General features: G+C 46.6%; 1 protein-coding gene and 1 pseudogene across 1 annotated transcript; both read right to left on the bottom strand.

Moving 5' to 3' along the window:
• Positions 1-2011: 2011 nt before the first annotated feature.
• LOC116599742 lies at positions 2012-5827 on the bottom strand (annotated as a pseudogene).
• Positions 5828-8551: 2724 nt separating this feature from the next.
• UCP3 (uncoupling protein 3) lies at positions 8552-15083 on the bottom strand. Its single transcript, XM_032358946.1, has 6 exons — positions 14940-15083; positions 14240-14450; positions 13770-13970; positions 12487-12588; positions 11758-11938; positions 8552-9257 (listed from the first exon to the last, which is right to left on the bottom strand). Exons 1-6 carry the CDS (start codon positions 15063-15065, stop codon positions 9143-9145), a joined length of 936 nt encoding a protein of 311 aa, XP_032214837.1. The 5' UTR covers positions 15066-15083; the 3' UTR covers positions 8552-9142.
• Between the last annotated feature and the right edge of the window lie 33 nt (positions 15084-15116).

Here is a 15116-nt window from a genome sequence, read left to right as displayed (position 1 = left end):
TTTTTTTAATTGACGCTAGGTTCTTTATTCTTTCTTTCTTTTTTTTTTTTTTTTTAATAAAGATTTTATTTATTTATTTGACAGAGAGAGATCACAGGTAGGTAGAGAGGCTGGCAGAGAGAGAGAGAGAGAGGGAAGCAGGCTCCCTCCTGAGCAGAGAGCCCGATGTGGGACTTGATCCCAGGACCCTGAGATCATGACCTGAGCCGAAGGCAGCGGCTTAACCCACTGAGCCACCCAGGCGCCCCTTTTTTTTTTTTTTAAACAAAGACTTTCTAGCAGTCAACACTGTATTTTTTTATCTTGAGTTGATCTAAGGATAAGCTTTATGATCACTGCTAACATTTATAAGCCGTCACTATGAACATTGTAATTGTGATTTTATGCGTTACTATTTCAAACCTAGATCTCGTCTAATTTTATATTTTGTTACCTATGCTTTTGGAGCTAATGGAAGAGATTTAACTCTTCTTATGAAAATACTTCTTGGTATTTAGAGTAGAAAGAGTATAAAACAATAAACATGCAGTATTGAGAAGTTTGACAAGGCATTAAGAATTCTTTTTTTTTTTTTAAAGATTTTATTTACTTTGATAGAGAGAGACGCAGCAAGAGAGGGAACACAAGCAGGGGGAATGGGAGAAGCTGGTTTCCCACTGAGCAGGGAGCCTGAGGTAGGGCTCGAACCCAGGACCCTGGGATCATGACCCAAGCCAAAGACAGATGCTTAACTACTGAGCCACCCAGGTGCCCCAAGACATTAAGAATTCTAGTAGATATCTTTAACTTGTGTATATCAATTGAATCTTATTGAAGATATGCAAATCAGCATAGTTGTGTATAATTTAACCTTGTTTTGTTTTTTGTTTTTTTAAGATTTTATTTATTTGTCAGAGAGAGAGAGAGCAAGAGCGAGCACAGGCAGACAGAGTGGCAGGCAGAGTCAGAGGGAGAAGCAGGCTCCCTGTGGAGCAAGGAGCCTGATGTGGGACTCGATCCCAGCCAGGACACTGGGATCATGACCTCAGCTGAAGGCAGCTGCTTAACCAACTGAGCCACCCAGGCATCCCTTAACCTTGTTTTTTAAGGTCTTTACTCAGACTATAAAGATTCACTGACATCTTATGAGAAGTTTTGGGGAAAAAAATTTTTTTTACCCATTTAGAATTCATTCAAAGTCCAACAAGCAGTCCTTGAAAGGATGTTAACAGGTCCAATTTGCATTTTGGTTTTTTTTTCTTTTTTTTTTTCTGGTACCAGCTTTATTGAAATATAATTAATATACTCTGCAATTCATCCATTTAGAGAGAAAGTCAACAGTTTTTAGTATAGAGTTGTGCAACCGTCACCACAACCAATTTTAGAACATTTTAATCATTTCAAAACACCCAACCCCTGTCATGCCCCAATAACCTCCATCTTTCCTAGCCCTACTTTCTCCCTCTATAGAGTTACCTATTCGGACTTTTCATGTAAGTAGAAGCATACTGTATGTGGTCCTTTGTGTCTGGCTTCCTTCACTTAGCATTCTGTTTTCAGGGTTCATCTATGTTGTAGTATGCATCAGTACTTAATTCCTTTTTATTGCTGACTAAAGATACATCTTTTAACTTCTTTAAAGATACATCTTTTAACTCTTAACAGTGTTTTTCTAATTCAACATTACAAATATAGTGTTTGGGTCATCTGGGTGGCTCAGTCAGTTAGGCACCTGGCTTCAGCTTGGGTCATGATCTCAGGGTCCTGGGATGGAGCCCTGAATTGTGCTCTCTGCTCAGCGGGGAGCCTGCTTCTCCCTCCCCCTCTGCCTGCCACTCCCCCTGCCTGTGCTCTTTCTCTCTGTCAAATAAATAAAATATTAAAAAGAATAAAGCAGCTCTTTGTTGCATTAGGATGTGCTATAGTCAGCAAGATGCCAAACAATATTAAATGTTTCCCAAACTATACCACAACACACTTTGAACATCATTTAAGTGATTAGTTACACTACACCAGCAGGATGCTTTTTAGTGACCGTCATTATAAAGCTAACTTTAAGAAAGAAAAAAAACACCCAGTGTGAATAACACATGTTGTTATCAAATTACTGCAAGTGAAGATTAGCAGTGAGGAGTGAGGAGGGTGACCCTCTATTCCATTCTGATAAGATTGGTAAGATTTCTTGTCTTTAAATATTGCATTATTTGCAGGAAGTGGGACTTCCATACCAGCATAAGATGGTAAAGCAAACTTGAAAAACTGGCTTCAGTGTGAATATCCAGTGTTAAATCTCTTTCCTGGAATGAATGAAAAATTAAGGAAGTGTAGCCAGCGTTTTCTCTGAACGGAGTGGAGTGGTTTGTTTGTTCTGAATGGGGTTTTTGAAGGCTTTTTTCTCTGCAAAGTTTGTGTGTAGCAGGTTTCCTACAATCGTTCTCATTTAATTCAGAGCTAACCAGGAATTTCAAAGCACAGCTCAAGGGGAAACCAGTTGGCTTCTGTTGTGGCAACATCAGAGTTCTGTTTTGTTGTTGAATCTGTAGTTGCTTCCTCAGTAACTATTTCAAATGATTCTGTATGTTCATTTGCTCTGAGTCAGAAGTTAAATCAGGTTCTCCTTTTTTTCTCAGAAACATCACCAAGTTTTCTGTTTGTAGGTTGTTTAGAAGTGTAGAGCATGGTGACATAACCACAGAAATCCCTGCTAACTCATCCTGTTCCGAATATTTGCAATGCTTTATGACTCCCGCCTCTCCTTGTAGTTGTTTTATCAAATGGGAAAAGTTTCTCTCATCCCATCATTCAATATGTGTGAATATGTGTGAAGTAGGAATTACTTCAAGTTTATTATTTTTTAAAGAATTTTATTTACTTATTTGATAGATCACAAGTAGGCAGAGAGGCAGGCAGAGAGAGAGGGGGAAGCAGGCTCCCCGCTGAGCAGAGAGCCCGATGTGGGACTCGATCCCAGGACCCCGAGGTCATGACCTGAGCCAAAGGCAGAGGCTTTAACCTACTGAGCCACCCAGGCGCCTCTTACTTCAGGTTTATGACTCTAAGACATTATTAGTGCCTAATAATGACCATGAATTATATCTGACTGTTTTTGAAGTCTTACACTTTTGGACAGTAATAAAAAAATGGGGATTTAACTTCTGGGTGGTGACTTCTGGATAATGGGTCTAAAATGCCGAGCTGTCCTCCTGCCAATGGGCTGGATCTGTCAGTGAGAGGAGCCATGGTAACAAGCAATTTGTAATTTTTGTTTAGAAGTCTGCTGCAAGTTGTAGGGTTCAAATCAAGAAGGCTTTACAGTGTAAGAGATTCAGAAGAAAAACATAATCGGGTTGTCATTACAATACACAGACAGTATTTGTTTCTCTAAGTGCCGGATCAAGATATCTCTGTAGTCTCTGCTTGTCCTTCCCAAGTATTTTGAATCTTTTCTGATTCTGTAAGGAAGCTGTCCAGAGACTCCTGTGAGAGTTTGCTAACTTTTGGTGAAAGATTTCCCATCATTAAGAAGGTAATAGTGGGGATGCCTAGGTGGCTCAGTTGGTTAAGCAGCTGCCTTCAGCTCAGGTCATGATCCCAGTGTCCTGGGATCGAGTCCCACATCGGGCTCCTTGCTCAGCAGGGAGCCTGCTTCTCTCTCTGCCTCTGCCTGCCATTCTGTCTGCCTGTGCTAGCTCTCTCTCCCTCTCTCTCTCTGATAAATAAATAAAATCTTAAAAAAAAAAAAAAAGAAGGTAATAGTGGAGTCAAATAGGGAAGCAGTATCTTTGTGTATCCTGGGGACAGACCCGCACTGCTTGGACAGGCTGTGTCAGCTGGATCTAGTTTCAGTATCAGAGCTGACAAAGCTTCTCGTTCAGGACTCCTACTTTCTCCACCTGCCCTGGTAAGAATATCTTTTGTGGATGTAGACTACTTTTAAATTTGTTTACAGAGGGTACATTCCACCATGATAATGAAGTTGATCCCGGTTTCTTACTTGTCTCTTCTTATGCACAAAGTTGGCCCAATCAGCAGTACTTGGACAAATCATTCATAACCAATGATAAGTGTATCTCGAGGACATTTGCAAGCTCGGCAGCATTAATATGCTTACCTATTGAAAGAACTATAGTTCCAAAGTAATTACTAGTCATGTTGCACTCAGTTCATTACAGAACCTTCAAGAGAATGAGATTGTCAGGGCGCCTGGGTGGCTCAGTGGATTAAAGCTGCTGCCTTCGGCTCAGGTCATGATCTCAGGGTCCTGGGATCAAGTCCCGCATTGGGCTCTCTGCTCAACTGGCAGCCTGCTTCCTCCTCTCTCTATGCCTGCCTCTCTGCCTACTTGAGATCTCTCTCTGTCAAATAAATTAATAAAATCTTTAAAAAAATGAAATTTTCATCAGAGATTGATAGATTCAAATAAATAAATCTTTTATTATATAAACTATGCACCACATTATAATCTAGTGATCTAGAGAGTTAAGGACTGACCTGAATCAATGATCTTAACTCTATATATTTCTCAGGCAAGATGCATATTTTTACATCATTTTTGTGATCTGACCAGTTTACACTCCTTACCATGTCTCTTTGGGATTTTCTACTGGCTTTATTGGTAGGTGATCATTCCTCCAAATTTCAAAAAGAAAAAATTTGATCTATACTGATTCATAATATCAATGTACCACTGTCTTTTAATGCCAAGAAACCGTAGACAGTCAGCTCTAATAACATTGGACAATGAAGCAGAACTTTTCTCTTTTTTCAAAATGTCCTCTGTAACCTCAGCATGATAGAAAAATATTATTATCTTCAGACCCACAATATCCAATAAATGGTGAAGGTAAAGCCTGAAAAAATCGAGAGTATAATAGGTCCTCAAAGTATTTGCAGTCTTCTTTCTTGACATGTTTATATTTCCATATCATAGCTGATGGTGGGTATGTAGAGGACTATCTACTTGGCATATTTTCTCTGTGAATTTTAAAAACCCTGTCACATATTGGCTAGCAGCTTGCTCTGTGGGTGATGTGCTTTATGTGGACCTCCATGTTTATGGTGTGAGAGCCCTGAGACAGCTGGGGGAAGCCCACTAGGGGCGTGGTGCCTTACACTTTGGAATTCCCGATGGTGAGGGCTCCAGACAGCTCAGCGTGGCAGAGAACAGAGAAGGGTGCGAGGGGTGTACCCGAGGACCCAGTTTGTTCATTAAATTATATTTTAAGGGAGAAAGAAAGAGCTTTTAAGATCTTTTTTTTTTTTTTTTAATAAATAACTCTCTAGGCCCTAACCGACTTTCCTATATAACCATTCCTGAAATTTTGACGGGAAGACTGGAGAATGCTTTCATTTTGCTTCTCTGCATTTCAAAATGTTTACCTTTATGGCTGTTTTATTTCTGGCTTTTCCATATCCATTCCAGAGTGATCCCTACCACCTTACCCCATTATTCTGTCCTCTTCTGTCTTCTCCAGGATCCTGTTTCTGCAATCTATTTCCCTTATCTTCAATCTTTCCTTTCTTCTACTCTGTGTGTGTAAATGGAAAGAAACCCTCGGGACTTTCCTACCCCTTCTACAGTGGCTTTCCCCCCTCCTTCCTTTCTCTGCCACACTTTCCAGACAATTGGCTGTCCTCTGACTTCTCAGCCTCTGGCACAGCTCTTACATATTTCATGCATGAATAAAGGAATGATCTCACGTTCACCTCATTCACTTAATGCCAGCCACACACAGCCTTCTTTCTGTTCTCTGAACATGTCAAGCTCATTCCCACAGGGCCTGTGGGCTGCTTGTTTCCTTCCTGGAACACTTCCTCAGATCTTCACCTGGCCAGCTCCTCTCATCATCCCTGCATATACACACACACTCACACATACATACAGATACCCTGCACACATAGATACACAGGCACACATCATGTTTCTTGGAGATCACCAGTGATCCCTTTTTCAAATTAAGTGCATATTTATTTATTTTTTTTTAAATTAAAACAAAATTTTTTTAAAAGATTTTATTTATTTGACAGAGCGTGAGAGAGCACAAGCAGGGGGAGCAGCAGGCACAGGGAGACGGAGAAGCAGGCTCCCTGCCGAGCAGAGAGCCCGATGTAGGGCTCCATCCCAGGACCCCAGGATCATGACCCGATCCAAAGGCAGACACCCAACCGCCTGAGCCACCCAGGCGCCCCAAGTGCATTTTTAAAGTAAACTTTATTCTTTCTCTTTCTTTCTTTCTTTCTTTCTTTCTTTCTTTCTTTCTTTCTTTCTTTCTTTCTTTCGAGAGTGAGAACATGTGAGCTACCTAGGAGCCCCAGAGCACATTTCCTCTTAATGACTTGATGGAGTAAGTGTCTGTGGGTGTGTTGTGGGGGATGGGCGCACAGAGCTAAGACACCAACTTCCTTGTGGGGCCTCAGCTGGTGACCTGACCATTTTACAAGATCTCATCCCTGACTTCCTTGTGGCAGAAATTGGGGATAGAACTAGGAAGGGCTTGCATGCTGTGGTTTAGAAGAAGCTGTTTCAGTTCTTAGAATCACTGAACTTTAGAGCTTTAGTTCATTTGGTTCAACTTCTGCCTGTAAAAAGTGGGGAAAGAGAGCTAATATTTTGCCCAAGAAACTATAGAAGACCTCCCACCAATCTGGGCTTTCTTTCCTTTCTTTTTCCTTCTTCCTTCCTTTCTTACTTTTTTGAAGATTTTATTTATTTATTTGACATAGAGTGGGAGAACACAAGCAGGGGGAGCAGTAGGGGGAGAGGGAGTAGTGGAGAGGGAGAGGAAGAAGCGGAGAGGGAGAAGTAGGCTCCCCACCAAGCGGGGAGCCCAATGCAGAACTTGATGTGGGACTCGATCCCATGACCTAAGCTAGACGCCTTAGCCGACCTTAGCAGATGCCTAAATACTGAGCCACCGAGGCACCCCTGGTTTTCCTTTCTTCAAAAGTCTGGACTCAGAGGTCACTAAGGTGCTGCTCCCAATCAAAGTAACTCTTGGTAGAATTGATCCTTTCTCTCTTTTGGTATCATCATCCAGATAGTTTGTTTTGGGTGGAGGATGTGTTAACATTGCTATGGGGAGGGCGCCTGGGTGGATCAGTTGGTTAAGCGGCCAACTCTTGACTTTGGCTCAGGTTATGATCTCAGGGTCGTGGGATTGAGCCCTGCATCAGCCTCCTCACTCAGCTGGGAGTCTGCTTGAGGATTCCGTCTCTCCCTCTGCCTGGCCCCCTCTCCCTGCTCATGCTCTCTCTCTTTCTGAAATAAATATATACATTTAAAAAAAATACATATTGTTGCGTAGTAACTCATAGAAGACATAGTTCCTGGCCCTAGGAATTTACAAACTGAGACCAGGAGTTTAAGAATGACATGTACATGCCAGTCAAGTCAAAAGAAAGAGAAAATTTTAAATATGGGTTTTATTTAAAAATCAAACCAGATATTAAACAGAAATAATCTTTCTTTCTTTTTTTTTTTTTTTTTTGCTTTTATTTGAACTTTCCAGTTTATATATGTTGATAATCTCAAATTATCATTTAAATTTAGGAGAGTGCTAAGGGTGAGTGGACATTTACTTTTCCCCTCCTGGGATGCAGCCTTGTCAGAGTGGGGAGGGAGAGATGACGTTGCTGAGCACTTCTACAAAGGTGGGGGATTGTTATTTCTACTTCTCTGCTAGGACAGTGAGGTATTAGGATTCCTGGTGGTTAGGTTTCTGGTAAGATGAGGGGAGGGGACATTTGAACATTTGAACTGTTATTAATGTCACAAAGGCCCAGTGCTGGCAAACAGGAAACCTGGTGAGAAAGGGACATTCTGTCCAAGAAAGAGAAGGCAAAAAAGACATAGCTGTTCTCATTTCCACACCCTTTATTGAATTATAATAATTTCCCAAAGAACTCTGAGCCCTTGGGGCACCTGGGTGGCTCAGTGGCCTCTGCCTTCAGCTCGGGTCATGATCCCAGGGTCTTGGGATCGAGCCCCGTATCGGGCTCTCTGCTCGGCGGTGAGCCTGCTTCTCCCCTCTCACTCTGCCCGCCTCTCTGCCTACTTGTGTTCTCTCTCTCTGTCAAATAAATAAATAAAAAATCTTAAAAAAAAAAAAAAGAACTCTGAGCCCTGCTACTTTAGGCTGTCAGCCTGGCATCTACCTCTTTTTCCCCAAGCCTGGTACCATTCAGGGGTCTTACAGTCCTGCTGGGAAGCCAGGGCTGCGTGGGAGTGGGCCTTCCGTGACTGCACACCATTCTGTCACCCCTGGCCCCCCAGCCCCTGGCTCCTTTGGTCTAACCTCTAGACAACTTTTCAACCTTTCAAACTTCCCTGGCAGTTCTTTATTGTCCTGAGAATATCTTTCCCAAGAACTTGTAAATATCAGAGCTTCCGCTTTTATAAAGTGCTTTCATGTCCACCCTGTCACCTGATCCTCATAACATCCCGGGTGACAGAGGAGGGAAGGGTTTATTACTCCCATTTTACAGGAAAGAAGATGAGGTCTGCCCTCTTGATTCTGCAGTGTCATCAGGGAACAGTTACGAATCTCAGCCTCATGCTGGCCCAGCAGTGTTCTTTTGGCACAGGTTCCCGGTTTTCTCGTTCTCTCTCTCTCTCTCTCTCTTTTTTTTTTGGTCTCCTATTTTCTAGAATCCCAGTGGCTTCTAAGTGGCAGGCACATTACACAGATGGCTGATGATCCATAGTTAACCAAAGGCTGCAGTCACAGCTATGTTGTTTCGGCAGCGTCCCTCCACACTCCTTAGCTGGTTTCCAGGTGTCATGTACCACTGCTGTCTCACGCTTGCAGTCTTTCCTGTTTACAATTCATCATCTCATTAGATTTTTTTTAATTTTTTTTTTTTTTTTTTTACAGAACATAGGTTTTCAGACTTTTGTTTTATCCAAATGGATGTTTTGGTTTATTTTCTCTTGCCTAAATGTTAGGCATCCAACATCATGGGTCCCTCAAATTAATATAATTTAATTTCCATCTTGTCCATACAAAACAAATGTGTTCTTAAGACAAAGCCCTGAAGACCAGAATCCTTTCTCTGCTTCTGTTTCTTGACTCAGCAGGAAGTAAACAGTTGTGTAAACATGTGTGGGTTTGTGTGGGACCCGCTGGTTCTTGTTCCAAGTAAGTACTAAGTGGCCCTGCTTTATTCAGAATGAAGATTCCCGTAGCATCTGGACTTTCATCAAGGCCCGTTTCAGCTGCTCATAGGTCACGAACATCACCACATTCCAGGTTCCCAAACGCAAAAATGATGGTGTAAATCTGATGAGAGAACAACCAGAACATCAGGTGGCGTGGACTAAGTACCCCACATGGATGTCGGGCGCTCCCCGCATTCACAGCATTAGTGCCAAAGGACCAGGACTCTGTTAGTCACAAACATTCTCTGAGTCTGTTCAGGCTTTTTCTCCTCTGCTGAAGGAATTTAGGCAGAAGCAGGAGTCAAGAAAGGAAAGAAAGCACATTTTGAACCAGGTTCTGTGTTACGCAGTTAATTCCCACAAGTCTATAAGGAAGCTATGATGGTTGCCACGTTTCTTTTTTAGAAACTGAGGCCCAGTTTCTGGGTGGCTCAGTTGGTCAAGCGTTTGACTCTTGGTTTTGGCTCCAGGGTTGTGGGATGGAGCCCCTTGTCAGGCTCCGTGGTCAGGTGGGGACTCTGTTCGGGATTCTCCCTCTCTCCCCACCTCCCTCTACCCCTACCTCACGCTTGTGTGTGTGTGCTCTCTCTCCCTCCCAAATAAGTAAATCTTAAAAAAAAAAAAAAAAAGGAACTGAAGCCCAGGGCAGTTAAGGAGTTCAGCTAAAACTATCTGACTCCACCCTGCTGCTGGGTATTTCTGGAATCATTTCATGCTGAGGGGCCATCCCTGCGGAGGCCCTACCAGGACACCTAGAAGCTGGCACACCAGAGGGTGAAGACTGAGTGACACCAGCTTTATAATCTCCAGAGAGCCTGCCTGTCCTGTGATAACACAGCTGGGAGCCAGTCTCCACCTCAGCTTCACAGACTCAGGGAGGAGCCTGGGACCTGATCTGCTCCCTCTTCGGCCTCTCTACTAATCCCCCTCCTGGTCCTATCCTGTCCTGCCAGACTTGCTTCCTGTGCCCTTGTCTGAGCTGCTCCTTCTGCCTGGGAATGTCCCCTACTCTCCTCCTTGCCTGGCTGGTTGCTCTTGGCTCTGCAGGACTAGGCTTGGGCCCCACAGACTCATACCAAGGTCTCTCCAGATGCCTCAGCCTAGCCTCCCCAGGGAGAATAGCACTGGGGCAATGAAGGTGAACTCCAGAGTCCGAGCTGGGCTCAGACCCTAGCTCTGTCAGTTTCTAGCTGCATGACCTAGGACAGGTGACTTAATCTTTCTAAGCCTCAGTGTCCTCATCTGTAAAATGAGGAACATAACAGCATTTACCTCATATAGTTGTTGTGAAGGACTAAATGAGTTAATGCACAGCATACAGTGTAGGGCCCAGTCTCCGTAAATGCTCCATTAATGTCGCCTGTGTCTGCTGCTCTCTGAGGCAAGCACAGGGCCTGGCACACAGGAGATACTCAGTAAATTGTTTTCCAAGTGAAAGAATAAACTGAGACAGGCGACAGCGGCTGCTGATTGTAATGAGAGAAGCACTTACAGGGGAAGAACAGCCTGGCAACAGAAGGAGTTTTATATGTCACTTACAGGATTGAGGACCTGATTGCATGATGGGTCCCATCTAACACGGGGCACCAGAAAACTATCTGCTGAAGGCATCAGTGGTGGGAGGGGTGAGGGCCAAGCCAAGAGCCTGGCAATAGGACAGATGACAACACGGGGGGTGGCATCTGATGATCTGGCTTAGAGCCATGGCTCTGACATTGTAAGTCTGGGATCTTGGGTAAGTCACTTGACCTTCCTGAGTCTCCATTTCTTCCTCAGTAAATGTGGAGTAGACCATCCAATTCAGGGGTTGTTCAGATAATCTGTGTAAAGTGCTTTGCGTAAGGTCTTGTACTTAGTGCCTTAGTGGTCATGGTGGTTGTTCACAACCTACATTATTGAGCGCTGGCTCTTGGCTAGGGAGGTGAAAGACGGATAAGCCTCCATTCTGGCTTTGAGGAGCTTGTGACCCAGCATGGGGAATATTTTAACCTTACAAATCCTGTAACACAAGGTAGGAGGTGGTAAGTACCCTAAACAGTGGAATCAAGGACATATTGGTGAAGTTCACAGGGAGGAGGAAAGATTCCTACTGGAGAATACTGGGGAGGAGGTGGCCTTTGAACTAGTTCTGACGCACGTGCATGAGGCGGGAAAGGCATTCCATTAAGAAGGAATGGTAAAAGCAGACCCAGAAGCAAAAAAATGTGACATGTGCTGGGCATTTCGGCCGCCATCCGTGCTGATCCACAGTCATGACAGTGGGCTGGAGGCAAGTCTCAGGACGACCGACCACCTTTCCTTCTTCCCTTACCCTATAAGTTCGGGGATAGACAACACTTTGACCTATGCCTTGAATTCTTTCTCTCAGCCTCCCCTGACTCTCCAGGTCAGATTTGGTCCACTTTTTTTTTTTTTTTTAAACTTCTGTAGTTCTTTGTATTTGTCCTTTGTGGTGTTTATATCTATGCTGTTCACCACCACATCCCCAGGTGGAGCCATGGTAGGCACATTATATGTGGAGGAAGGAAAGAAAGAAGAATGGAAGGAAGGAGAGAAAGAAGGGAAGGAAACAAGCCCAGGTTCTCTGGGAGGGGGTGCTGGAGCAGGAGGGGGAGACTCACCCCTTGTAGAAGGCCATGGGGCCCTCGCGGGCCACCATCTTCAGCATACAGTCCAGGGGGCTGCGGTATCGGCCTGGTGGCGAGTTCATGTACCGGGTCTTCACCACATCCACTGGGGAGGCCACCACTGTGGCACAGAAGCCGGCTCCAAAGGCAGAGATGAAGTGGCAGGGGAAATTGTCTGCAGCGGGGAAGGGAGGAGCAAGTGCGGAGCTGTGAGGAGGCAAAGCGCTGCCTTTCTGTTCCCCGTGGTCATTTGTCCTTCACTAAACTGGAAACTCCTGAGTGTGAGGACAGTGCTTTCTAAAGCTCTCACAGGACTCACAAAATAGAACAGGGCTGTCCCACTGCTGGACGGCTCTGCAGCCCAGCGATCTCATTAAAGGAAAACGAAGTCTGAGAAGGTGACCCTTGCTTCAAGGTGCACGGTGGGAAGTGCTGGGCTGGAACCCAGGGCTCTGGCCTCCCTGTCCAGGCTTCTTTCCCAGTCATCACAATGATGGCAGGGCATTTTTTTTTAAAGCTCTAATTGGCATTATTAAGTGATTCATGAATTGGGCAGCACCCCATCTAGCAAGTTAAGAGGCCCTCCTATACTGGGCATTTTTTCTGGGCACTGCTCCCCTCTCTGCTCCTTCTAACAGTCACCTCTGAGTGGTACCCACTCTGTGGAATTCCAGGTTCCCTCCCTGCTGTGGGAGGGCAGCTCCCCAGAGCCCAGGGCCTTACCCGTGAGCAGGCGATAGTCTAGCAGCTTCTCCTTGATGATGTCATAGGTCACCATCTCAGCACAGTTGACGATGGAGTTCCTTGTGATGTTGGGGAAAGTTCCTGTGAAGGATGGGGTGGGGGCTGATGAGTGAAAATGAGATGCGGACTCCGTGGTTGCAAGGTCCCGGGCTCCAGTTTGGGGGCAGAATGTTCCATTCCAGGGGTCTCAGAGGAGACCGCCTCAACTGAGCGGATTCCACACTTTCCTCTCTGGGGCTAACTCTTAGGTTATCCGTGTCCACCTCAGAGACAGGAAACAGAGAGGCCCTCTGATGTTTGTCCGAGCCACACTTTGGAGAATAATCTGTAATATCTATCAAAATTAAAATATGCCTCCCTGAGACCTGGCTAAAGTCAAGCAAGGAAGCCTTTCTTCTTTCCAAGAGCTCCAAGGCTCTTGGAGCAGTGACAGGAAGTAGCACTGGGAGGCCCTAGGAGAGCATCAAGACCCAGCCACTGATATCACAGATGAGAGGGCTGGACTTCGGGAGAGTGCAGAGCAAATCAGGCTGTGACCCAGGGGTCCTGTGCTTAACCTTCACTGGGTCACTCTCTCTTCTGCAAGGATTGGTATGATCCTTGGTCCACATGTGGAAGAGATTCCAACATTTGTCATGGTGGCCTCCACGGGGACACATAGGGACCCCAGAAGCCTTACTCTTGAGGAAACCCCCTCCTCATGGAATCTCCTTGCACCCGACAACTCACGGTTGCCTCCTCCGCTGGCCTCTGTTTCTTCTCTGAGTCCTGTAGTCCTACAGACCTATGTCCTATAGTCATCACCCCTGAGAGAACTTTGCTGGGGAAGCCCTCCCCTTCCATCTCCACACACCTAGACCCCACTGAGCCATGAGGCCCAGCTTCTGTGTCGCCTTCCCCCCCGACCTTGGAGTCTGCACAGCCTCTCTTGCCTCTGTGCGACCTTTGCACGTCCTACCCTGTGGGCTGGCTGCTCCTTGACATGTCTCATCCCTCTCCATCTGTGAGAGCCATGAGGGTAGGGAAGGTATCTTCCATTCCTTTCTGTCTCCCTCACAGCAACCTGCACATGCTGAAGGGTTGCCAAATTGAATTGAACTCGGGCACTGTGGCAGGTCAGTGTGAGAGTTTTGGCTGGGATGTTCTTGCAGAATCACTAGACTATACCATGCTGGGAGTTCCCTCCTCGCTCGGTTCTCCGCCCTAACTCAGGGTAAGGCATGCTCTACCCCGGGCCCTCTGAGCCTGGAGTCCAGACCTACCTTTCCATAGGCCCCTGAACCCTTCCTCCCTGGCGATGGTCCTGTAGGCGTCCATTGTCCCACTGTATTTCCTGTTGCTCCCAGCCGCAAGGTGTATGCCGGCCTGAAACCTGACCTTCACCACATCCGTGGGCTGGGCACAGCATACTGCCATGGCCCCGGTGGTGCAGCCTGCCAAAATCCGGGTAGTGATGCTCGAGTCTGGAGAGGAGGAGAGAGAGGGGGTCAGCGTTCGGCCAGCCAGTGCTCCTCCGGGCTGGACGCTCTTCTCTGTGGGGCTGCTTTTGCCTGACGCCTGCCTCTTCTCCCAGGCTCAGGGTCCTGACCGCGCCTCTGTCTCCTGGTGACTGTCTCCAGCTTTCAGTGGCCCAGCCCTGCCTCTGAGTCCGCACCACCTGCATCCCTGACCCGCTAACCTAGAGTCTGCTTCTGCCTACCCACTCCGTGTCTCCGGGATGCCAGGCACTCACAGTCGCATCCCTTGGGGGTGTAGAGCTGCTTGGCAGAGTCGTAGAGGCCGATGCGGATGGAGGCGAAGCTCATCTGGCGCTGCAAGCCGGCGACCAGCCCACTGTAGAGGCTGCGGGGGCCCTCAGTGCGCACCATGGTCAGGATGGTGCCCAGCACGCCGCGGTACTGGGGTCTCTGGGCTGCCTGGGTCGCCTGCTTCTCCCCCTGGATCTGAGGAACGGCCCAGCAGAGGGTGAGGAGCTGGGAGCGGGGCGGAGGGGGCCGTGTGCAGAGGGGCCTGCCCAGGGCTGGTTCTCGAGCACGAGCATGATTGGAGCCGCCACGTCCCCGTGAAAACAAGGTGTGTGCCCCCAGCGCATCGTTCCTAAACTATGATCCGTGGTGTGGTGCTCAGCCCTCAGAGCACAGGGAGGGCAGATTGTTTTCCCCACAACAAGTGGTCAGTGGTTTGCCCAAGGTCACACAGTTACTTTTCCTTCACACTCCATGGTTTACAAAGTCGGGTGAGGCCAGGAAGGGCCCAAGGACCCACGATTTTTTTAGCCTCAGATGATGGTGGCGCAGGGTTGTAAGCAGTGGAGTGAGTGGCCTGTGCAGGGTTCGTGAGGACGAGCAGGCTGGCACACGCTAGAGGTGCTGGCGTGGAGAACTCAGTCCTGCCTTTGATCTGAGCAACGACCCTTGCCAAAAAGTACTTACCTGCAGGCGAACCTTGGCTGTGTCCAGTGGAAAGGTGAGGAGATCAGCAAAACAGGCTGCTGTGCCTGCCCCTAGGAATTTCACAGCTGTGGTAGGAGGTACCTCTGAAGGCTTTAGTCCAGCCATGGTCCCAGAAGGTTCTGCCTGGTCCCTCCAGGGCCCAGGAGAGAGAAGAAA

The sequence above is a fragment of the Mustela erminea genome, chromosome 9 (assembly GCF_009829155.1).
Source record: "Mustela erminea isolate mMusErm1 chromosome 9, mMusErm1.Pri, whole genome shotgun sequence".
Lineage (NCBI taxonomy): Eukaryota > Metazoa > Chordata > Mammalia > Carnivora > Mustelidae > Mustela > Mustela erminea.
This window is presented reverse-complemented; position numbering and strand designations above follow the sequence as displayed.

Coding starts and splice junctions, on each gene's coding strand:
- UCP3 (XM_032358946.1), bottom strand. CDS start 15,065: ATGGCTGGACTAAAGCCTTCAGAGGTACCTCCTACCACAGCTGTGAAA. Junction 13,971..14,239: donor CACCCCCAAGGGATGCGACT/GTGAGTGCCTGG, acceptor CCTCCTCTCCAG/ACTCGAGCATCACTACCCGG. Junction 11,939..12,486: donor AGACTATCGCCTGCTCACGG/GTAAGGCCCTGG, acceptor TCCCCGCTGCAG/ACAATTTCCCCTGCCACTTC.